At 48.0% G+C, this 25,409-nt stretch overlaps 2 protein-coding genes across 3 annotated transcripts in view; both read left to right on the forward strand.

Moving 5' to 3' along the window:
* LOC125947608 (uncharacterized) overlaps nucleotides 1-25,409 on the forward strand; it is a 386,033-nt gene that overhangs the window by 157,452 nt on the left and 203,172 nt on the right. The gene's annotated exons all lie outside the window — the stretch shown is intronic.
* LOC119461836 (serine/threonine-protein kinase B-raf-like) overlaps nucleotides 3,431-25,409 on the forward strand; it is a 28,890-nt gene continuing 6,911 nt past the window's right edge. The window contains exons 1-2 of the mRNA XM_037723207.2: nucleotides 3,431-3,569; nucleotides 18,235-18,403. Coding sequence (XP_037579135.2) covers nucleotides 3,486-3,569; nucleotides 18,235-18,403 — 253 coding nt within the window. The 5' untranslated portion in view covers nucleotides 3,431-3,485. The remainder of the gene's footprint in view (nucleotides 3,570-18,234; nucleotides 18,404-25,409) is intronic.

Genomic DNA, 25,409 nt, shown 5'->3' on the forward strand with positions numbered 1-25,409 from the left:
TGCCTCTTTTCATGCGGATCCGCAATGCACCCATGCCCGTGTACTAAAGACGTATGCACGCCTCCGGCTTCTATACTACTGGCGCGGAATGTACCGCTTTGTTCGGCAGTACGTTCACTTGTGCTCCAAGTGCCAACGCCGCAAGAGCCCACCTCACACGATAACAGGGCCGCTTCAACCATTGCCTTGTTCCTCGCGGCCTTTCGCCCGTATCGGCATTGGTTTGTATGGCCCTCTACCGTACACCCCAGATGGCAACCGCTGGGTCATAGTCGCCGTGGACCACCTCATGCGCTACGCCGAAACTTCAGCGCTTCCGGCGGCCACAGCACGTGAAGTCGGCTTGTTCATCCTTCGCTACCTTGTTCTTCGACACGGTGCGCCTCGCGAGCTCCTGAGTCACCTTGGTCGTTCATTCCTCTCCGAAGCTGTAGAAGCCCTCCTCCGCGAATGTAACATTGTCCATAGAACTACAAGCGCATATCATCCGCAAACCCTTGGTTGTGCTGAATGCTTTAATCCCACTCTCGGCGACATGCTTGCCATGTACGTTTCCGTTGACCACACACACTAACTGGGACCGCATCCTTCCCTTTGTTACGTATGCTTACAATAGCGCCACTCAGTCTACCACAAGATTCTGTCCCTTCTTTCTTCTTAATGGTCGCGAACCTTCCTCGTTTATCGCCCCGACGCTTCAGAATCTATGACTCTTCTGAAGCCGCCACTTATTCCAAAGAATGTCGTCAGATTGCATGCTCACTTACCGCGCAAGACCAGGCCGGCCAGAAACATAGTCATGACGTAAGCTTGTCTTTTCCATCATATTCACCTGGAACGCTGGTACGGCTCCGCGTTCCCTCCTCTACTCCAGGCCTTTCCACAAAGTTCAGCTCAAACTATGATGGCCCTTACCGGGTTCTACGACAGACGTCCCCGGTGAACTACATCATTGAGCCTATTCAGCCATCTACGTACCAACGGCGTCGCGGACGCGAAACTGATCATGTTGATCAACTGAAGACGCACGACGACCCACCAGCGCTGCCTGTTCCATAGGTCGCCAGGATGGCTCCTTTTTCGCCGGGGAGGGAGAAATACGGGCGCCAGCAGAAGAAGACCGTTGTTGTTGTTGGTGCCAACGCTCACTCCGTTTGGCCGTTGCCTGTTTTCTGTGCATTCATATAAACGCCGAGCGTATCTAACCTTAAACGCGTACTATCACTTTTTTTAATTATTCTAAGGCCACACCTGCTTGGGGTAAGTATGGCCCAAACTATTATGGAATAAACAAAGGTAGCTCTGGCCTGGGTGTCACCCAATTCAGTCCAGAATTGTAGTTGTCTTAGCTTGAACTGACTTCGAACAGGAGCATGTGGGTATTCTCAGGTGCACAGTCAAGTTTGTTTAGTCATGTCGGTGGTGATTTACTTGTAAAAGAAAACTACCGGGGAAGTATAGCAGATTCGTGAAACTGAGCAAAGACAGTTTCAGCTCCCATACTTACGTGAAGCTGGGAGAACCTGCTTTGCTGCAGCGGCTGGTTTCTGTATGTGCACATAAATATTATTTTCATTCCTATAATGTCGTGATTTACTACAAGGTGTAGTAGTTATACAGATAGAGGTACTGTGAACGGTCAAGGCCTGTAACAGACGTAGAACCACAACAAAATTGAAACTGCCTTTATGTTTATGACTACAGAGGACAAATAAGAATGTGGAACCAAGATATAAGGACTTATAAAAAATTAAAATAAGATGGAAATCTGGTTTATCAGTTGTTATCCCGCAGGGGGGGGAAAATGCAAAAGTACTGCATGCAGTACAATCCTGTGTCAAAAACAGTAAAATTATTTTCGCCATCACAATGTCGTCATTGCAAGCAGCGAAGCCCACCAACAGCTATTGGCTGATTTCATGATTGCAAGTAACACTATTTTTCCTAATCTCGAGATAAATTAAAAATATGCCTGTGGTCTCGAAAAGACAGCAGCTGCATGGCCTCTGAGATAGTGCTGTGTACTGTAAATGCAACGTGTAAGAAGCTCAACTTTTGGGTTATAATTGAAGCATTTGAAAAAAAGATGATTCATAAGGCAATGTTCTTTATTAGTGAGGCCATTCTGTGATTAGTTAGAAAAGTGTTTCAGGGAGCCTAAATTTAAGTACTTTTATTATTTTTAGTAACATTTTGAAACAGCCATGAGCATCCAGAGAGACTACTAGAGTGTTTCCTGTTTCTCGCAGTGATCATGTACAAGAAACACTCTTGTGCTACCAGTTCAGTTAATTTTCTGTTTCTTTGTAATTACTACCACCCTTTGATCAACAGACTTCCTCTAGTACCTACGCAAACCTTTCTCAAATTTTTGAAATTTTCACTACGATATCTTGTTCGGTTCTCCCGTAGCAAGTTCTTGAGCTTGAACATTAAGCCGGAGTGGAACAGCTGATGATTTGAAGTAGTGAGCTAGGTCAATTGCACAGCGAGAAAAGCACAAGGCTGACAGAAGAGCAGGTGCCACTATCACACAGTTGCCAGAGAAGTACTAATTGTAGCCTGTTGCATCGGCAACCATGGTGAAGCATTTTGTTTGAGCCAATCATTTTTCTAGTTGATTTTTACTAATGGGCCTTGGTGGGTGGTACGCAGTATGTGAAAGATGTTTACACCTTCTTTGTTTCCATTTATAGCTAAGAAGAATGCATGAACTTAAAGTAAGAATTTGTGAAAATGAAAAGTTCTGTGATAAGAGGGAAAGACTAATGTTTAGATAAACAATTTGTGGCTTTATTTCCTTTATGATGTACGCAGCTTCCAATCCTTTATAGCATAGTAAAAGCATGGTGTGATGTTAGAGAGAGCAAGTGAGAGAGGAAAGGCAGGGAGGTTAACCAGAAGTGAGTTTCCGGTTTACTACCCTACACTGGGGTGGGGGATAAAGGTGTGATGTTAGAAATACACACGCGGACGTTAGCGCTCTCAGGTTGCCCATAAGTAGAGTAGATTTATTTGATTGAAATGTACAGCTCTACGGGAGTGACAGCTGATCGGTCAAAGGCTTGTGACGATTCTTTTCCGAGGTGGTCCAACTTTTTATTATTTGAAAAATATTTTTTTTTCAGACAATCTTAGTGCATCATGTCTATTTTTGTTTCATGTGTCACCATGGTGAGGTTGCCTTGCACAGTGTAATAAGTTTCTAGAAGTTGAAAGTCATATTTTTTCTTTCCATCACTCATTAGGTGACGATTGTGTTTGTAGTACCTTTGCACTTTTTGTGTGCTCATTTACTGATGTCATGCTCTGCTAAAACTGAGCAACAATTTTTCTTTAGCTTGATGCACAATATGTGAATGAAGTGACTGCACATGCGATATGTAATGTTTTTTTCCTAATTTGCTTGCGTTTTGTGCCTCTTGGTCTGTGCGCATTGAGCTTCTTGTTTCCTCTTGTGCCTGCAGCTGAGGAACATCCGCAGCATGATCCGCCTGACCAAAGAAAACCTGGAGGCACTCAATGCCAAGTTCTCGGCCTACCAGCATCCTCCATCCATGTACATACTGGTGAGCCAGTGTTCCTTCCATTGGACAAAACTAATCCTGGCTTTGTGTCATTGCCTGAATTGAAAATTGTCACCCTAAACAAGCACTGCGAGTTGAGCCTGTTGTGTTTGTTCATTCGTCACGCTGTCTTGATTTCAATTCAATTGCTGTAGAATTCAATGACTAATCAGGATGACACTCTGAAGGCTACCGAGAGTGTTGTGTATGATATGCAGGTGAAATTATGAAGGCTGGTAGTCGCAACAAATAATATACAACAGGACGTCCCAAAATGTTTTTCAAAAAGACTAAGATCAGTATGGACTGGACAAGTCAGTCACAGTGGATTGGAACTTGGAATAAAGTGGGTACACTGCAGAACATTGTGGAGTAGCTAAAGAAATGCAGGGCGATAAGGAGTTGCAAGAAATTATTGGACTAGTAATGGCAGCATGGACTAAAGCAGTAGTTGTAGAAAAAGCTTTACAAAGACGCATGGCTTCAGAACGGCGCAACAAGGAAGACGAAAAGACGAAAGATCACACGAACACAAGCGCCGACTCACAACTAACATCTATTCCATATCACAGAGCAGATTTATACACACACGTGGCCACAGACAATGCAAAAATAACAACCAAAAACCAGAACATGTTAACCATTCAGGTACAGGATTTCTTTATCCTGTAGCGCAATAGAGGGACAGCTGATACAAGACTGTTTTTTATTTTGAATGTTCCATGCTTCCATTACTTCCCGAGTCGTCTTATCATGATGCCTTGAAATAATGCTTGTGAGGTTAAACTGAGGCGTGCAGCCACACTTCTGACACCTCACAAGCATTATTTCAAGGCATCATGATAAGACGACTTGGGAAGTAATCGAAGCATGGAACATTCAAAATCAAAAACAGTCTTGTATCAGCTGTCCCTCTATTGCGCTACAGGATAAAGAAATCCTGTACCTGAATGGTTAACATGTTCTGGTTTTTTGGTTCTTTTTGCGTTGTGTGTGACCACGTGTGTGTATAAATCTGCTCTGTGATATGGAATAAACTTCAGTTGTGAGTCGGCGCTTGTGTTCGTGTGATCTTTCGTCTTTTCGTCTTCCTTGTTGCGCCGTTCTGAAGCCATGCATCTGTACCAACTCGCCCAATTGTCAGTGCTACTCAACGTGATTTACAAAGACACATGGAACTTGTCAAGGCATAGGTGGTGTAAATTTCAAGTGTGCAGGTGATATAGGGTACACACATAAATAAATGTACTCGGGGGGGCCACGAAGATTCAACTTCATTTATTCTCCTGTACTAGAAAGCCACAAGGAGCTATTGAGGTCGACAGCTGCCCTTTACTTTGCAGCAATAGTGAGTGTATAAACGATTTGTTGCACACAATTGCTTTTACAAATTGTTACAGACAGTGTATTCACTCGCAATATAAGCATTTTACAAAGTACATTGGAACTCGTCTAATTAACTCTTTTGTTACTATGGGGAAAATAACCTCTTATGGGGGTCTAAGACAAAAAAATTCTCGCCGTAGGCAACCCTTCAGCATATAGTGCAGCATTATAAATTGTAGAAACCTAATTGGTGTTCCCAAATGCATAGGTACAAGAAAAATCATTGATAAATACTAAACAAATTTTCGAAGCCAAGAACGTGAAACGAAAGACTACAAAGAGTCCATGTAACTACAAAAAAAAAAGTTGATGTCAAAAGAGATTTAGAATGCACATTTTACCAATATTTTTGGGGAAACACAACTGTGGAAGCCATAGAGTGAAGCAGTTCATCTACTTCATGAAGAAAAGGTGCAGTTCCGGCAGCAAACGTTCCTTTTGCTTGCAGTTTTGCCCCTTCTACACTTTCCTGGCTTCGTGCTGAAGTTTTGAGTGGGAATATTTTAACAGCTGCTGGACGAGCTCAAATTTAAGCAACTGGCCAAAGTCACCACTTTTCTGAATCAGCAGCGAGCTTTGTACAACAGCCTGTTATCACATCTGCAAGCCGTGAATATTCATCACAGCGGTGCTTTGACTGTGGGCAACTAAAGTTGCAGTGTGGCGCTCAACTGTCGCACAACACTCGGAGAGCTGACAATTGAAAGAAGGCATCAACATCGTTGTCGGCCACCATCTCTGTGGCATGACGTCCTTTCGTTGCGTACACATGCACATTTGTTTCTTCTCGTGGCTTTGAGCAGCAAGTCACAAGACTAGGTTAGGACGATGGGTGAAAATGTCAGATGTGGCTGTTGCATTGACCGCCCACCTTCAGTCAAATTTGCATGGATGGCGGATGGACGTGGAAAAAGAGAATGATGCCAAACCTGACAGCGAGAAAGTTGAACTGTGCTGCATCAACGACGATCACACTTGGAGCGGTGTCGAGTGATGCACCGTCTGAGCTGTTGTGCAGATGGGCTTGGGCCACTCGACTCCGATGCAGCCTTTTCAAATACATGTAAAACATAAAAATGCTTTTCTGAGATAACCCCTGGGCCGATCTTAATGAAATTTGTTGAATTTGAAAAAGTTAAATTCTAGTCTTTAGGTAGCGAAATATTGATTTAGGGTGTGGAATGTTTCACAAGGATTTAAAAAAAAGTAGTAATGTGAAGAAGAAGACGCGCCTCCATCCAGTGGCATAGCCAACGCTCGGCCCGCTCTGCTCGCGCTGTTGGTTGCTGGTGTTTTTGGAGACGGTGCTCCACGCTGCCTCGCCGTTCTTAGAACTCGTAGCGTCCTTGTAGGACACCGCCAATAAACCTCTTCTCAATTGGTGGAGGTTGCTGGATTTCCCCCGCCGCTTGCACCCTGGAGCTTCGAACCCGAACGCTTCCGCCCATCATGACCGACAACACCGACCCGCCAGCGCCTGCGCCCCAGCCCGTCATCTGCACCGGGGCTCCTCGGCAACGTGAGCCGAAGGTCTTCAGCAGTACAGATGAAACAGACGTGGAGGACTGGTTTACGTCGTATGAACGGGTGAGCGCGCATAACAAGTGGGGCGACGTCGCGAAGTTGACCAACGTCATATTTTGTCTTACTGGCATTGCGCAACTCTGGTTTCATAACCACGAGGTCGACATCCCGACATGGTCAACTTTCAAGACGTCTTTCACTCAAGTGTTTGGTTGACCTGCTGTGCGCAAATTACGCGCTGAACAGCGCTTGCGAGCCCGTGCACAGCAGACTGGTGAAAATTTCACTAGCTACATTGAAGACGTCGTCGACCTTTGTAAACGTGTCAACACCGCCATGCCCGAAGCTGATAAAGTTCAGCACATCCTCAAAGGCATCGATGACGGCGCATTCCAGATGCTTTTGGCCAGGAGTCCGCGCACCGTTTCTGAAGTAGTCGCACTATGCCAGAGCTACGAAGAGCTGAAGAAGCAACGCACCCTGACTCGGCAGGCTCTGTCTACCGCCGACTCGCTAGCGAGTCTGGTTGCCGTTTCCGACCACTCTCCACTGCTTCAGCAGATTCAGGACTTCGTGTGCGAGGAGGTTGCCCGTCAACTTTCCTTGGTCCCCTTCACTCAGGAGCCATCCAGTCGTCTGCCTTCGACGCTCCGTACTGTCATTGCCGAAGAGGTCGCACAAGCTGTTCCCGTCGCCCACCACCAGCCACCTGTGGCCGTGCCTCTTCCCTATACGCAGATAGTGCAGCCTGTCGCCGCGCCTCTTACGTATGTGCAGGCAGTGCAGCCTGTTGCCGTGCCTCCTACCTATGCGCAGGCAGTGCAGCCTGTTGCCGTGCCTCCTACCTATGCGCAGGTAGTGCGTAGGCCTCCCCAGCCGCCTTTCTCGATCCTGCAACAGTCTGCACCTCCCGCCGCTCCTACTGCTTCTTGGGCCGGGCCGAGAGACAGCAATCGATGGCGGACGCCTGACAATCATCCCATCTGTTACGCCTGCTGCACGCCTGGACACGTCGCTCGCTATTGCCGCCGTCGCCTTCCAACTCCCGACGCCGCTGCCCGGCCGTTCCAGTATGGCAGTCAGCCCATGCACCCATCAACCCCGGGTCCCTCCCAGCGCTACGTTTCTTCTGACCTCCCTGAATTTCCGTCGCGCCGATCCCCATCTCCTCGTCGACGATCGCTCTCCCCAATGCGTTGCCGACCCACACCCTCCGACCAGGAAAACTAAGCACCGCAGTTCGCGAGGCAAGAACTGAGCCATCTTCGAACTGCCCAATTCCTCGCTCTTTTCCTGCTAACATGGTCGCAATATCTGTCGAAGGTACTTCTACTTTTGCGCTTGTGGACACTGGCGCCGCCGTTTCTGTTATAGCCGCCAAACTGCCGTGCGCTGTGCAAGGTGGCCACGCCGCTGTCTGGAGTGTCGCTTCGCACGGCAAGCGCACAGCACGTGACACCTCTCGCAGCTTGTACTGCCCGTGTGCTTTTACAAGGCGTTTTGTACATTGTCGAGTTTATTGTTCTTCCTGCCTGCTCACATGACGTCATCCTGGGGTGGGACTTCTTGTCCCGTCATAATGCCGTCGTCGACTGCGCACGAGCTGAAGTTGAATTTTCGCCGCTGTGTGACGCACCATCCCACGACGCTCTTGATCAGCCTCCTAAACTGGTCGTGCGTGAGGTGAGGACACCGACATTCCACCTGGCTCTTTTGCCCTTGTCCCGGTCGTCTGCGATGCCGTCACCGATGCGACGGTCTTCTTTACGCCATCTGACATCTTTGAGTCGCAAAGCCGTTCCACTGCCTTTTGCAACGCTTGACATCGCTGCCGGCATCAGCAATATTTTTGTGTACAATCCGCTTTCTGCATCGGTTACGTTGCTTGTCAGCGAATGTCTCGGCCGCGTCGAACAGCTTGACTCTTCATACTTTGTTACCATGCCAGACGAATCTTTCCATCTTGACTCGGACGGACTCTTCGCCCTTTCAACGCATGATGAGTCGTCGAGTAACATGTTTTCCGGTTCCATCGCCACTACACTAACCCCTGCCGAACTCTCCGAGCTTCTTCAGCTTCTACACCACTTCAGAGATTCCTTCGATGTGTCTCAGCCGCAATTGGGCCGAACGTCGGAAGTGCAGCACTACATTGACATGGGCTTGCAACAGCTGTTGCGTCAACGACTGTACCGCGTCTCCGCCGATGAGCGTTGCGTCATCAACGACCAAGTCAACGATATGCTACGCCGTGGCATTATCCAACCATCTCACAGTCCCTGGGCATCTCCTGTTGTTCTCGTTCGCAAGAAGGACGGGTCTGTCTGCTTTTGCGTTGATTACCGTCGATTGAATAAGGTCACGCGCAAGGACGTCTATCCTTTGCCGTGCATCGACGACATCCTTGACAGCCTTTAGGGTGCGGAATTCTTTTCGTCCCTAGACTTGCGTTCTGGCTACTGGCAGGTTCCAATGGCTGAAGCCGGTCGCCAGAAAACGGCGTTTATTACCCCTGACGGCCTATACGAATTCAACGTGATGCCCTTTGGGCTTTCCAACGCGCCTGCCATGTTTGAACGACTCATGGACAATACGCTGCGTGGCCTCAAGTGGTCTATGTGTCTTTCTTACCTCGACGATGTCGCGGTTTTCTCGCCTGACTTTCTGACCCACCTACTTCGCCTTCGACATGTTTTGACGTGTCTCACCAACACTGGTCTGCAACTGAAACTCAAGAAGTGCCGTTTCGCTGCGGGGGAGCTGACCATCTTGGGCCACACTGTGTCCAAGCAAGGCGTTCTACCGGACCCCTCGAAACTTCATGCAGTCGCTCAGTTCCCGAAGCACTAACGTCAAAGAACTACACAGTTTTGTGGGCCTGTGCTCATATTTCCAGCGCTTTGTCCGCAATTTCGCATCGATCGTGTCGCCCTTTACCCAGCTCCTACGCGGTGGCGTGGACCTCTCCTCCTGGTCTCCTGCATGCGACGCCGCGTTTGCTACACTGCGTCGTCTTCTTACCTCTCCACCTATTCGCCATTTCAATCCAACAGCTGCAACTGAGGTGCATATAGACGCCAGCGGGTTCGGTCTTGGCGCCGTCCTCGTGCAACGCAAGCCCGGCTACTCAGAATACGTGGTCGCCTATGCGAGTCGTACGCTGACCAAAGCAGAGGCCAATTACAGCGTAACTGAAAAAGAGTGCTTGGCTCTGGTGTGGGCGCTTGGCAAGTTCCGCCCATACTTATCGGCCGCCCATTTGATCTGGTAACGGATCACCACGCGCTTTGTTGGCTCGCCACATTGAAAGATCCATCTGGCCGCTTAGCACGCTGGGCACTCCGAATCCAGAAGTACGATATTCGCATCGTCTACCGCTGTGGACGCAAGCACACTGACGCAGATGCCCTGTCCCGTTCACCTCTACCTCCCGACTCGGCATGCGGAACCACTTGCGCTCACCCCCTGTCATCTCTTGACCTTGACTCGATTGGCACCGAACAACGCCGTGACCCGTGGATCGCTTTTATTTTGCCTATCTTTCTGGATCGTCGACCACTCCTGTATCCTGATCCCTCCGACGCCCAGCTGTTCATTTCGCCATTCGTGATCAGCTGCTTCACCGACGCAACTACGCTCCCGAAGGCCGTAGATGGCTACTAGTGATTCCCCGCAGCTTAAGATCCCAAATCTGTGCCTCTTTTCACGACGATCCGCAATGTGGCCACGCCGGAGTATTTAAGACTTACGAACGTATAAGCCATCGCTACTACTGGCGGGGAATGTACACTTTTGTACGAAAGTTTGTTCAGTGCTGCCCTGACTGTCAACGTCGAAAATTACCACCTTTACGTGCTTCTGGCGCCTTGCAGCCGCTTCTGTGCCCTGCCAAACCCTTCGATCGCGTAGGCATTGACCTCTACGGCCCGCTTCCCATGACACCGGATGGCAATCGATGGATCACAGTTGCTGTAGACCATTTGACACACTACGCCGAAACTGCTGCTCTACCGAATGCTACAGCGCGGGATATAGCCTCTTTCGTCCTGCATTGCTTCGTCCTTCGACATGGCGCACCTCGAGAACTTCTGAGTGATAGAGGTCGCGCCTTCCTCTCGGAGGTCGGCTTTCGGAATGCCACATTATTCATCGAACGAGCACGGCTTACCATCCGCAAACTAACGGGCTCACGGAATGGTTTAACCGCACTCTCGGTGATATGCTCGCGATGTATGTGGCATCTGAACATGGGAATTGGGACCGCGTACTTCTGTTTGTAACGTTCGCATACAACACCGCGATACAAGCTACAACGGGATTTTCACCTTTTCTTCCTTATATATGGACGGGAGCCATTGCATACCATCGACACTCTCCTTCCATGCCGTCCTGACGCTTCCGAGTGCGCACCTGTGTACGAAGCTGCCCGACAAGCCGAAGAGTGCCGCCAGCTCGCGCGCACCTTTACGTCACAAGAACAACAGCGCCAGAAGGAAGGACGCGCCGACTCACTGCCCAGTCCCACGTATGCCCCAGGGTCTCTTGTATGGCTGGCTGTTCCTTGCCAAACTTCAGGCCTTTCCTCAAAACTCGTTCCAAAGTACGAAGGGCCTTACCGCGTCTTGGAGCGAACATCCCCGGTGAATTTTCTCATCAAGCCACTTTCTCCATCTGACGACATGCGCCGGCGTGGACGTCCTCGTCCACAAGGCGCGTCTCAAGCCCTACCATGACCCTCTGCCAACAACCTCTTAGGTCGCCAGGATGGCTCTTTTTCTGCGGGGGCGATTGTGAAGAAGACGCGCCTCCGTCCAGTGGCATCGCCAACGCTCGACCCGCTCTGCTCGCGCTGTTGGTCGCTGGTGTTTTTGGAGACGGTGCTCCATGCTGCCTCGCCGTTCTTAGAACTCGTAGTGTCGTTGAAGGACACCGCCAATAAACCTCTTCTCAGTAAGTTTAAAAATATGGAAGCCCGAAGTTTGCAAATTCATAGCTCTTCACCAAATACAGACATCGCAGTTCTATCCGTTAGAGCACCTAAAGAGCACAAATTCGGTATACATTATTAACTTGCTGCTGTCGTTTATTTGTTAGTGTTCCTCGCCGTTCTTAGAACTCGTAGCGTCCTTGAAGGACACCGCCAATAAACCTCTTCTCAGTAAGTTTAAAAATATGGAAGCCCGAAGTTTGCAAATTCATAGCTCTTCACCAAATACAGACATCGCAGTTCTATCCATTAGAGCACCTAAAGAGCACAAATTCGGTATACATTATTAACTTGCTGCTGTCGTTTATTTGTTAGTGTTAACGGGTGTTTTGCCTGACATAATAATCGATTATTTATTTTACAGGAGTGTAAATTACAACAGTCTTGTACACTTTAGATGTGTTAGTGGGTGCAGTTTACAGAATTGGAATATCACTTTTCATTGATGGGTTAGTTGTAAATGTGATAGTTTCGTTTTCTGAAATTTTGTCATTTTCAACAGTATTTATGTGAATTCTCACTTGAATTCTCACTTATGCCTAAGTGAGAATTTCCCTTTCAACATTCACTAGATTTTAACTTTTTCTTTTAAATGCAACAAACCTCATCAAATTCAGTGTTGTGGTCACCAATAAAAAATAGTTTCTCCTTTTCTATGTATTTAGAGAGGAGCCCCCAAGCTAAAGCTTCCTCTTAATGAGCTTAAGGAACTCTTTCCATGCCAACAGTCTTTTTTTAGAAAACTACCAAATGTTTCAAATTTTTTTATTACTGGTTGCATTATCAGCAGTTTATTTTCTATTCTTTACTGTCAATAATTACTTTCTTATGTTCTTGATTTGAAGACCACAGAAACAGTTATATGAATTTATATTGTCTTGTAGTAGTGACGGTAAAGAAAACAGTCGTAAAACTGTGTATGACGAAACTGGTTGTTTATTGGGCGAACCTGTGCCCACAAAAGCAAGCTACACTCAAAGCACAACGATAGTGGTGAACACAGTCGGCGATCGTCGAAAATCTCATCAGCGGCGAAACGCGTCGGCTTTTGTACGTGAGTCATCGAATGTTCCAGATTAATCCCTGGTGCCCGCGTGTCTTCTAGAAAGTTCTAGACAATTCGCGTCGCTCATACAATCAGATTACATGAGCGTCGGTGACCATACACGACCGATAGAAGCATCGATAACGTTCGAGAAGCTTCCGATGCAGGCACGACCTGCGCCGAGCGATAGCGTTTAACATTTGTTAGCCGGTGGAAAGTGGCCACCGGTGAAAGATAAACATGTATACATGTCAATACCCTCCCCTTTAAAAAAAACATCGTCCCGATGTTACAAACAAACGTGAAAGCGAAAACAAAACGACGCGTAATAAAGAAAAAAAACTAAGTAACAAAGTAGCCAAGCTCGTCAGCGGGCGACACACCACGTGGATGACTTCAAGTCGTGCCCGGCGCCGCTGTGATTGCGAAATGCCGTCTGGCACGACCTCATAGTCCAGTGCGCCAATACGTCGGATTATCTTATATGGTCCGAAATAGCGACGCAACAGTTTCTCGCTAAGTCCTCGTCGGCGAATCGGAGTCCAGACCCAAACACGGTCGCCGGGCTGGTACTCGACGTAGCGTCGTCGAAGATTGTAGTGTCGGCTGTCGGTCCTCTGCTGGTTCTTGATGCGCAGGCGGGCGAGCTGTCGACCTTCTTCGGCACGCTGCAAATAAGTGGCAACGTCGACATTTTCTTCGTCAGCGATGTCTGGTAGCATGGCGTCAAGCGTCGTTGCCGCGTTCCTTCCGTAGACCAGGTTGAACGGCGCCATGTGCGTCGTTTCTTGCACGGCCGTGTTGTATGCGAAGGTCACGTACGGAAGGATGGCATCCCACGTCTTGTGTTCGACGTCGACGTACATTGCCAGCATGTCGGCGATGGTCTTATTTAGGCGCTCGGTGAGGCCATTCGTCTGCGGGTGGTAGGCGGTGGTGCGGCGATGGCTTGTCTGGCTGTACCGCAGGATGGCTTGAGTTAGTTCTGCCGTAAAGGCCGTGCCCCTGTCGGTGATGAGGACTTCTGGAGCACCGTGACGCAGGAGAATGTTCTCAACGAAGAATCGGGCTACCTCGGCGGCACTGCCTTTCGGCAAGGCTTTTGTTTCGGCGTAGCGGGTGAGGTAGTCCGTAGCAACGACGATCCATTTATTCCCGGACGTCGACGTCGGAAAAGGCCCAAGTAAGTCCATCCCGATCTGCTGGAACGGTCGGCGAGGTGGCTCGATTGGCTGTAGAAGTCCGGCTGGCCTTGTCGGCGGTGTTTTGCGTCGCTGACAGTCTCGGCATGTCCTTACGTAATGGGCGACGTCGGCAGAGAGGCGAGGCCAGTAGTATTTTTCTTGTATCCTCGCGAGAGTGCGCGAAAAACCGAGATGTCCAGCCGTTGGGTCGTCATGGAGGGCTTGCAGAACCTCTGGACGCAATGCTGAGGGTACCACGAAGAGGTAGTTGGCTCGGAGAGGCGAGAAGTTCTTCTTTAGGAGAATGTCGTTTTGCAAGAAAAACGACGCCAATCCTCGCCTGAACACCTTCGGCACAATGACGGTCTTGCCTTCCAGGTAGTCTACAAGGCTCCTTAGTTTCGGGTCGGCTCGCTGTTGTTCGGCGAATTCGTCGGCGCTGATGGGTCCCAAGAAAGTGTCGTCATCCTGGTCATCTTGTGGCGGCGGTTCGACGAGGGCGCGAGACAAGCAGTCGGCATCAGAGTGCTTTCGCCCAGACTTGTAAACGACGGTGATGTCGAATGCTTGAAGTCTAAGACTCCATCGTGCGAGGCGACCTGAAGGATCCTTCAAGTTAGCTAGCCAACACAAGGCGTGGTGGTCGCTCACAACTTTAAAAGGCCTGCCATAGAGGTAGGGGCGAAACTTTGATGTAGCCCAGATGATGGCGAGGCACTCCTTTTCTGTTGTGGAATAATTTGCTTCTGCCTTCGATAGCGACCGGCTAGCGTAACTTACGACCCTTTCTATTCAGTCAGTCCTCTGCACAAGCACGGTGCCGAGTCCTACGCTGCTTGTGTCGGTGTAGACTTCGGTATCGGCGTTTTCGTCGAAATGCGCAATTATGGGCGGCGATTGCAGGCGTCGCTTCAGTTCTTCAAATGCTTCGACTTGCGCCGTCTCCCACTTGAACTCGACGTCGGCCTTCGTGAGGTACGTCAGTGGCTCAGCACCTCCACCAGATGTCACGTAGTAGTGACGGTAAAGAAAACAGTCGTAAAACCGTGTATGACGAAACTGGTTGTTTATTGGGCGAACCTGTGCCCACAAAAGCAAGCTACACTCAAAGGCAGTATTTCAGCGCTTAGTAAGGATGAGGACAAAGAAGGAGACGTACGAACACACAGGATGAACCTTAATGATGAACCAACAAGGCCATCTTGCCACTCTGGTCTACACTCAAAGCACAACGATAGCAGCGAACACACTCGGCGCTCGTCGAAAATTTCATCAGCGGCGAAACGCGTCGGCTTTTATACGTGAGTCATCGAATGTTCCAGATTAATCCCTGGTGCCCACGTGTCTTCTAGAAAGTTCTAGACAATTCGCGTCGCTCATACAATCAGAGAACATGAGCGTCGGTGACCACAGACGACGGATAGAAGCATCGATAACGTTCGAGAAGCTTCCGATGCAGGCGCGACCTGCGCCGAGCGATAACGTTTAACATTTGTTAGCTGGTGGAAAGCAGCCACCGGTGAAAGATAAACATGTATACGTGTCAATATATTCTGGGATTCTACGTGCTGAAACCACAATTTGATTACGGGGCACGCCGGGGACTCTGGATTAATTTGACCGCCTGGGGAATGGGCCCCCAATGCACAGTACACAGGCGTTTTTGCATTTCGCCCACATCGAAATTCAGCCGCTAAGGCCAGGACCTCGTGCTTAGCAACGCAACGCCATTCATCCATTTATTCGTTCAGTTTATTCACCAGATAGTACTGGATGGCTACCTGGCCTAAAAGCTGTGTAGACAGCTTGACAGAGGCTCAGCCACCAAGCAACCATGGCGGGCACACATTTATGTGAAGCATAACATTTCTTAGAAGTCAAGCGTGCTTTTGTTATTTTCCATGCGGTGCATAATCGCTGGCTCATCATGGAAGAAGGTGCCAGCAGCAAAGCGTTATGTTGAGCCGCATGCCTTCGAGAGGTCACCGGAAGCTGACAATTTTCTTGCGAACGTGTTGAAGCTCCGAGCACAACTCACCTGAGCTTTCCAGGCCTTACTGTTTACTTGAGGTGAAGAAACGTTAAAAAATACCACATTGTTGGTGTTGAAAATGCAGAATTAAAAAGGCAGCCTGTTGCAGCAATAATTACTTTCTGAGTGCACAGATGGGAGTCGTAAGCCACTCGGCAGAGACGCAGTCTTGCGCTCCCCAATGGGCAATGTCTGCAGTGCTTATAGAATGTCACAAAGGACTTAAGAACAACAGAGCATGTCATGTTGATGACAGTACAACAAAGCGCTGTGCTGAAAGCCAGCACTGTCTTCAACTCTTTTGTGCCATGCTAGTATCCTGAATTCTGTCTAAAAATGGCAAGTATTTTACTGTGAAATAGTTAAAAAAACAATGTAGATCATATCTTGAGCATACAATGTCTCAAGAAAGTGTCATTGACATGCTAAGTTCATCCTTGATCGTTCTTGCCAGAAACATGCTGACAAACCCAGCTAGTCCATGGCACAGTTGAGTTAGCACTTAAATATTTTTTTAGCAACTTTCGTCATTAATCATCAGTCAGAGGTTCCTTTGATGAAATTCTGCTTAGTTGGGAATATTTACACACTTGTTTATCTTTTTCCAGTACTGTATAATGCGGAATATAGGTCGAGACGGAATATAAGTCGACCCCCTTAACTTGAAGCAAAGAAGTCAACATAAAGATTACTAGGCACAGAACTTGGTCTTATTCACGGTGCCATCACTGCTCATTCATTTGAGCTTTCTGAACTCTAGTCCGAAGACATCTGCTTCTCACTGGCTGCGTCCCACCACAAGTCGTCCTCGGTGCCGTCCAAGGAGTTGCCGATGCAGCATTTCTTGAACGCCCACACCACCATATCGTCATGCAGCGAGCACCAAGCCTGCGACACCCCTGCAGCCACAGTGGCGCGGGGCAGCCTGTGCAGCCAGCCGGTTGGGGTCTTTGGGCTGTCGCCGGCCATCCACTGATCGCGAACAAGGTCTTTAAAGGGCTTGTTGAGCACGACATCGAGCGGCTGAAGGGTCGAGGTCATGCCTCCCGGAATGACGGCGAGCTCCGTCCTCTCGTCGCGGAGCGCCTGCTTCACACCTGCGTTCAAGTGCCCGCGAAACGCATCCAAGACGAGCATGCTCAGACACCGCAGGAGTGCACCGGGCCGCCGATTCTAGACCGTTTGGATCCATTTGACCACGAGGGCCTTGTCGATATAGCCTTCTTCGTTCACGCGAATAACATCCTGCAGGAATGCCTCGTTCGTCTGCAGTGCAGATGAGCATCACCGTGAAGCCTGAATGCTCGTTCCCCATCAAAAGCAGCTTGACTTCCTTCGCGCCACGTTCGCACACTGTGGTGGACGACGGCACATCGAACCACACCGGCGTTTCATCGGCGTTGCCGATCTGTCCCAGCATGTAACCATGCTGCTGCCGCAGACGGATGACAGTGCTGGAATTCGACCAGCTTGCCCTCGTATGCCTCTGGCAGCTTCTGGCAGACTAATGTGCGCCGGCAAAGTGTGAAACCTTTGCGTCGCATGAAGCGGCGAACTCAGTAAATGGAGCCCTTAAACTGCTCTCTCGTTAGTCCGGATTCGTGGGCAAGCTCGATAGCTTTGATGAGGATAAGTTCCGCTGTCACTGCCCAAGATCTGGCACGATGCTCGCCCACGAAATTTGCCACCTTGTCTTCGGGCTCAGGGTGCACCACGCGGCGCCCGCAAAGGGACGTCTTCTGCGTGTTGCATGCAGAAACTTGCCTTTCTGCATCCGCTAGTATCAGACGCTTTTTTCGGAGACGCCAAAGTGACGTTGGGCAAATATGTTCCCGTTAACTTCAGTGTATTCGATCACCTTCATCTTAAACGCCTTGGCGAACTGTCGTCAAGTACCAGTACTCATTTTGCAAGTGGTCACGAAATTAGCAACTCGAGGAACAATAGCTGCACAAAAAGGGAAGATGGTGTCATTCGAACAGTGTCAGTCAACGTGGAGGCGCTAACGGTGCGGATGCCAAAAAGTCAGCGGATGTTGCCAGACGACGTACGAGGTTGTGCCAAGGACCGGTATATAAGTCGAGGGGTGACTTTTTACTAATATTTTTTTGAAAAAACCTCTATCTATATTCCGCACTATACTGTAACTGTTTTTCACTGGCAAAAAACTGTTACAATGTTACTGCTTCAAATGTTGTTGCCGATTCTATAGTGAGGGAGCCTTGTTTAATGAGATTGTGTGTGCAATGGGAATATGTGAGCACCAGCGATTACGCTAGAATATGCGACGAGTCGTGTGCGAGACATTTGACCCGTAGATGAGAAGACACACGTATTTCTCCAAGCACTGCATTTGAATCCACGATAGAGGTTACATAAACTTGCAGCAGTTTCAAAAAGTGAAAAGAGGGGGCAGGATGTGGACATAACCATTCACGAGGACAACCCAAGTCAATTCCAAAACTAGGTGGCAGTGTATTTAACTTATGTGGTAATAAACTTCTGTACAGGAGTACCAGGACCTGACGGGGCGCCTGAATGAGTTCCAGATGCGTGAGCAAACACTCCTGGACCGCATCTGTACCATGAATGGCAACTGCTCGCCTGACCACGGGGGCGACACTGACACCGAAGACGCAGTCGCACCTGTCAGACCGTTGCCAGCACAACAGGCTACAGGTACTTTGTCGACGCATTTCAAGTTAACCGCGGCCACCTGTGCAAGTTTCTTAACTGTGACACCTCAGCAATGCTGGGTTGTGTTTATAACTCGGCTAGAAAGCTACTAAGTTTAGCGAGTTTTCGGAGACTTCAATGGCAGTCTTACTCTTTTGTAGTTAGTTCCAGCAACTTTTTACTGCGGTAAGCAGTCAGTTAATTGCCCTAGTGAAATTGCTTAAGGGATTTTGGCCTTGAACGCATTTTATCCCAAAGGGGCCTCCATTGGTCACTACTTCAAAAGACACTTCGAACAGCGTATTAAATAGCATATAGCCATATAGCAAATGTCCGGGATGATGCCCATACTCGAGCTTTGTTTTCCACCCCTAAAATTTGCCTTCTGAAACATTTTTATAATCTTAACCTTACTCTAAAATGCCAAAAACATTTCTGATGCAACAATCGTACATTTATGGGTGCAGTAAGTTATCTAACCTTACTGCACCCATAGTTATCTCGTACAACATTAGAGAAAAAGCAAAATGGCTGTCGCCTTTTTCACATACCACATATGGGTTCAGTAGATTATCATATAGCGTACCAAGCTTGCTCAGTAAAATTGAAAGAGATGGCATTGACATAGAAAAAACTTCAAGGAGTGCAATAAAGCAATATATTTTGGAACACCTGCCTTTGAAACAATCGCGTGTTTTTTGTATAAAAGGTAGCATGACTGATTGGCTGTAGTGTGCTTTGATTTTGAATCTTTTGAGTTTTCTTTTACGTTTTTGAGATACAGGCTTTTGCATATTTACATTTTTGTACACTTGCATAGTTATGTTGTTTTGTATATAATAAAATCATCATTTACTATATATATGACAATTGTAATGCATTCAAACCTGCACTTAATTATCTGAAATAAAAAATAGATTTATTTTTCATTATAAGAAATTTTGTATTTTTCCTGCTTTCTTTGTGCAAAATTATCGCATTGTTTATATATTTTGCGAGGCAATGCCTTTTGTTAAAACAATGTGTATTTCGTAATTGACATATATTTTTTCTATGTATTTATTGTTCTTTGTACTCTAATATTCTGGTTTTGTATTTACTTTAGTTACGCCAAATTGGTATACATGCGAACTAAAACGTGTGCTTATGCAATGTATTTATGTGTGTGCTTTTGTTTTTTGACTACTAAGGATAGGGGCAAGGATACTAAGGATAGGGGCAAGAATCATGTCAACCTGCTACTTAACAGCTTTTTGTTCTTGTCCTCACGTTCGTTATGTGCAGAGGCTGTAATGAATGCCAAATAAATTGACTGATTGATTGAAATAAGCAAGCCACATTGGTGCATCAAAACAGCTTTTCCAGTCAATGCACCACCTTGTAGAAAATAGGGGATTGTTTTTCCTTTTCACATTTTAACCGTTCTTACTGCTAACAACAATGGAATCTGGCTGATATTCGCTTAACCATTTACCTCCCGTAGACAAGCTGGGCTAGTTGAAAAGGGCCACCTTATTTCACCAAAGACAATCTGAGTGCATCTTGTGTCGGTTCTGTTATGCACAGATAAAGCTGCACAAAAATGATGAAATCCTGTCGGCAGCATCTTTAAAGTTAGCAACAAACAAAAAGGCGGCGCATTTAATGAATGTAGCTTTGATCAATGAGACTCCGAGGAAGAAGACTTGGAGCCAGAAAGCCAGAGTGATATTGGGGAGTTTCTCAATAGAATAAGACATCTCACTAGGCAGACAACAGACGCAAGTCGACGTAAATAATCTTCCACCTTCACGTTTGCGATTTACTACAGTGGCCGGTGGCCTGAACGTGGATGTACTCTCTCACAGGGCACAAAAGTTGCATGCGGAATATTAACTTTTCTTTTTTTATTGGCGCTGAAAAAGAAAAACGAACTCAAAGTAGTGTAGTGAAGCCAACTTTTTTAGTATTAAATTTTTTTTGGGGGGTGGGGGATATTGTCTCCAAATAATTATATTGTTCCGAATGTATTTCTGGCATTTGTTTATTCTGCTGATTCACGGGCACTGGTTGTCTATGGCTTAAGTTATATGTTACTTCTGGTGAGTGGTAATGGCAGTGTGGCGACACTCTACACATATTTCAGCGCAGCCTCTGCCTCGTTATCGTCCGGCCCAGCGTAGCCCGGCTACACGCTGCACTGCGTTTCCGATAAAACACAGCACCACCGCAGTGTCATCCGAGGTATGCGTCACCGATGTTGGCTACAAAAACAGGCTGCCCGGCTTAAAAGAGTTGCCTTTTTCCTTTGCTACCGAGACAAGCGTAGCATCGGTATGCTCGCCCGCTGTCATTGCTAATCGAATAAACAGTTACGTTTTTATGTTGGGATTTATCCTTCAGCGGACGCGTTTTTTTTTTTTTTTTTTCAGTTTTTGTGTGAAAAACATTTTTTCAAGCATTTTGTGATGCATTCACTCGTATTTCAAGCGTAAAATTTTGCACAGAGGCTGCTGTGTTTCTAAATTATCTGCTGAAACTGGTCTTTGTACATGGTCAAAAATTTAGTTGCAGTTGGGCAGAAGGTACCGTTAATTAGGTCGTGTTGATTCTTGAAAAGTCATATTAGGCTGCTCACAAGATCATGCACTACATGATGCCTGCAGTTTAATGGGTGTTCCACATCTACCACCGTGGCCGCTAGAGACTCTGGCAAAAACGCTCCCTCAGGGAGCTAGAGCTAGATTGTGAACACATGCGTAAATACCCAAGAAGGTGGAAACCGAATTAAAAAGGAAACCCAAAAACGAAAGAAAAATGTACCCAAGGAATTTGATGATGGGGCACTTGTCACCGTAGCCTCAAATGGTGGCAATTTTGTCTATTTCCACTTTGTTCAATAAAAATATGGAGTTTATTGCAGATTTAATTCTCAAGTATACAGTCGAGTCCTGCTATAACGAAATTCACGGGACACACGAAACATTTCGTTGTGGCGGAACTTCGTTGACGCAAAATTGGTATGTTCATATACGTACGCTAAACGGCCAAGCCGCGAACAAAACCGAAACCATCGTCCGGGAAATCTTCGCAATGGTGTGGAGGCAAAGGTTGAGACGTACCGAAGGCAGTCGATAAAGTGTCAACTTCACAAGAGAATGTATTTCGCGCCGCTGTTACAGCATTTTTCGTACATTGCAGCCGACGCCTAACCCAACGCACGTGCCCGGCCGATCGCGAAACACTCATTTTGTGGCAGATGCACCGTCGCAATAAAGCGGTTTAAATTATCACAATTTCACAGCATGACAAAGTCGGCAAGCTTGACAAGCTTGCGCTTACCGGAAGTTTTATTTCCAGAAGTCGGTCAGCCTGGATTTCTTACGCTTCACGGTAAGCAAAGGTGTTACGCGAGTCTCGCAGTCAGTTGAAAGAGCCATCGCAGTGTCCTTGTTGTGGGTTCTGATAACTTTTCTGATGAGGTGAAAAGGATCCATTACTTTCAAAGCTGTCGCCGGAGTCAGTGTGTCTAGCGGATTGTCATTTTCCCCAGACAACGAGACGTTAGCATCTTGTTGACAACAGCGGCTGCAGCACGGCCGCTCGGGCGCTATCTTGAAAGAAACCTGCGACATGCACAAAGTGAGCGCCCGCTCGGACCTCATCTTCAAAGCGATCTGCGATGTGGGCAAACTGCAACTAGTGCCGGTAGAGTCGTGTGAGCTGTGCTTTCGACATTTAGTTCGCAGTGAAGGGTGAGATGGCACGGAGGTCAATTCGCTCGCTGCTATTGGCGCGCCTTCTCACTCCAGCGTGTTGACACCGAGTTTCCGCGGTCATCGAGCGAGATGGTGTTCATGTTTACCTGTGCGCGCGCGACACCATGCTCGGTAATTTAGTTAGAGAATGTTTACAAAGCGAATGTTTACAAGTTTATACGGATAATAAAACAACTATAGCTGTATAGCTGTCTACTAATCTGCTATCGCAATCGATGCTTCGCTTTTATGGTGAAACTGCGAGATTTTTTCCTTCCGCTTTCTGCCTCGGCGATCATATCTGCCTTCTCCTCAAGAGAAAGAAATTTACGCTTCTTCGTTGGCATAGCCATTTGGACGGACACAGACCATAGAAAATGGCAGCGATTGCGGTGATCCCCTGCAGTCTCGCGCAGGTGCGTGATGACCACGCTTAGCTATGGACTGCAGTGGCCTAAATTGGTGCTTTGAATTTGATTTCATTCTCAAAAATCTCGTTCTAGCGGAGATACGATCGTCACAGCTTTGGAAGGGCCTTCTAATTTGACTACTCGGCAGTTCCAATTTCAATTCAGTCCCAGTTTCGTTCTAGAAAAGTTTGTTGAAGCGAAAATGCCAAATAAAATGCCTTCCTTATTAAGGGGGGACACGGGTCCTGAGGACGAAAAAACTACAAAAAAATCGATTTTTCAATATTGTGATTTTCGTTTTCTTCATACCATCGCGCACCTGCCAGCAAAAAATTGGCTCACAATGATGCGTCGTTGAGCAAAAAAATGCCGTCTTTATTCATCGAACACTTGCTTTCGCTTACGAAAACGCCGAAAATGGGCCCTTTTTGCGCTGTCTGGCACGCCCTGACTGCTCACCGGAGCCCGGCCATCTTGGTCTCATTTGAAAGAGCATCTTTTTGGCTTGCTTTCCCGCCATAAACGAACCTCCAATGGTGCCACGGGAGAGCACTGCCGGGCAAAAGCAAGAGAAAGAACCGCGCCGTATCATTGGTCCATAGCTATCACATGACTGAACGACGGCTTGTGATTGGAGCGCGGGGACTGGCAACATTGGCGATCAAGCGCGGGCGGCCGAAGACGCGCACAGGCAACGCCATTCCGCCGGTTTTCTTGTTCCGCGATTGTGATCAAGATGCCGAACCGTGCTCGGAAGTTCCGCACACTGCACAAATTCAGCAAACGGCGGAGAAAACGTGCTGTGCAGCCCGAGGAGTCATCGCAGTCACCAGCGGGGTCATCGACAGAGCCGAGCGGAACAGCAGACTGGCAGGCGCCGCGATGTAGCAGCCCAACACAAAGGCAGCCGCCGATCGCGACAGCCTCTGACAGTGGCGGTACGCGGCCAGATTGCTGCAAAACATCACTGTTATCGACGATGACATCTGCAGACCTCGGCGGAAGAGCGGAAGAGGTGCCGCGACGAAGCAGCGGTGCGACACAAGTGCAGCCGGCGATCGCGATAGCGGCCATGGTGGTGTCGGAATCAGCTGGCAGCGGTGGTACTCCGTCAAGGTGCCAGAAAACATCGCAGCCGCTTGCGATTACAACTGCAGACGGTAGTAATGCAACAAAAGAACTCACAGCTGGAGAAAGCGTGACGGCGATTATGGACGCTGCTTCCAGTACTACGGGTATGCGCAAGCGAACGGACCATGTGAGGATAGACTCGACGTTTTTGACAACTGGCTGACTGCGATATGATCGAGCGGCGTGCAGCGAAAAGTAGCGGAACTTCCTTCTTCTCGGCGACGAATCGCAAAATGAATTTTCTCGCAAGCGAGTGCAGCCCCGAAAGTGCGTCGACCACGACGTATACCATTGTTGACCTCGATATGGTGAACAACTTACTGCACAAAGTTTCTTCCTGCAAAGTATGTCATGGAGAGTTGACAATCGAACGCTCATGAGTACGGCGTAGCCGTAAAACTAAAAGTTAAGTGCGGCAACTGCGGGGAAGTTGGCTCGAACTGGAGTTCGCGTCGAGTTCGCGGTGGTAGCAATAATTGCAACCCGTTCGAAATCAACATTCGCACAGCGCGTGCTATGCAAAGCACAGGCAATGGCCAGACAGCGCTGAACAATATTTTCGCCGCTATTGGCATTTCGCACCGAGGCCTTCACAATAAAACATATCAGCAGTATTTGAAAACAAAGCTGAAGCCAGCAGCAACGAGAGCATGTGGTGGACATATAAGTAAATGTGCAGCAATAGTAAAGAGCCTCTACAAAGATCTCAATTGTGGCAACCCAGGAAACATTGCTGTCTCTTTTGATGGAAGCTGGCACACTAGGGGACATACTTCCCACATAGGAGTGGCCACTGTGATAGAGATTTTTTCAGGGTATGGGTGCTCGACTTTGTAGTGATTTCCAATTTTTGCCTTGGCTGCGAATGTGGCCCAAAACCTGAGAGCCCGGAATATGCCGAGTGGAAGTCTAAGCATTCATGCCAGAAGAACACCTCGTGCAAGGCTGGCCAGATGGAAGTAGAGGCGGCAATGATTTTATTTCAACGCTCCCTCTTGCTTCATGGCCTCAGGTACGCAACCATGCTTTGTGATGGTGACAGCCGGTCGTACAATGCTGTCAATGAAGCCAAAGCTTCATAAATGTTGAAAAGGAGGACCATGTGCAGAAACGCATGGGAACTGCACTGCGGAAGCACAAAGGGGAGAGCGCATCAGTGGTAAAAGCCGCCTCACTGGCGACCTCATCACAAAGTTGACCAACTACTACGGTTGTGCTCTCAAATCCCATTCTGGAAATGTGGATGCAATGTGCACGGCTGTATGGGCTACATATTATCATGTGACCTCCACTGACGACAAATCGAACCACAGCCTATGTCCCCATGGACCAGATTCATGGTGCAAGCATAATGCAGTCATGGCAAAAAATGAGCCCACCCCAAAAAGCAACTACAACTTGCCAGAGGCTGTCGGCAATGCACTACGTCCTGTTTATGAGCGTTTGTGTGATAAAAAGCTCTTGCAGAGATGTCAGAGAGCCAAGACACAGAATGGTGATGAGGCATTGCATTAGGTCATCTTGAGTCTATCACAAAAAGACAATGTGTCATTGTTTGCCATTGAGGCTGCTGTGGCAGAGGCTGTTCTGCGCTTCAACGTCGGAAACCAAGAGTCTAGCTCACTTATACTGCGCGAACTGCAACTAGAGCAAACATGCCAAGGTAGTCAAAGGGCAGCCGAGAAAGACAATCGCCGTGCAGTCGGCTGGCAGCACTCCAGGCAGCCGCAA

This window comes from Dermacentor silvarum, chromosome 8 (assembly GCF_013339745.2).
Source record: "Dermacentor silvarum isolate Dsil-2018 chromosome 8, BIME_Dsil_1.4, whole genome shotgun sequence".
Classification (NCBI taxonomy): Eukaryota; Metazoa; Arthropoda; class Arachnida; order Ixodida; family Ixodidae; genus Dermacentor; species Dermacentor silvarum.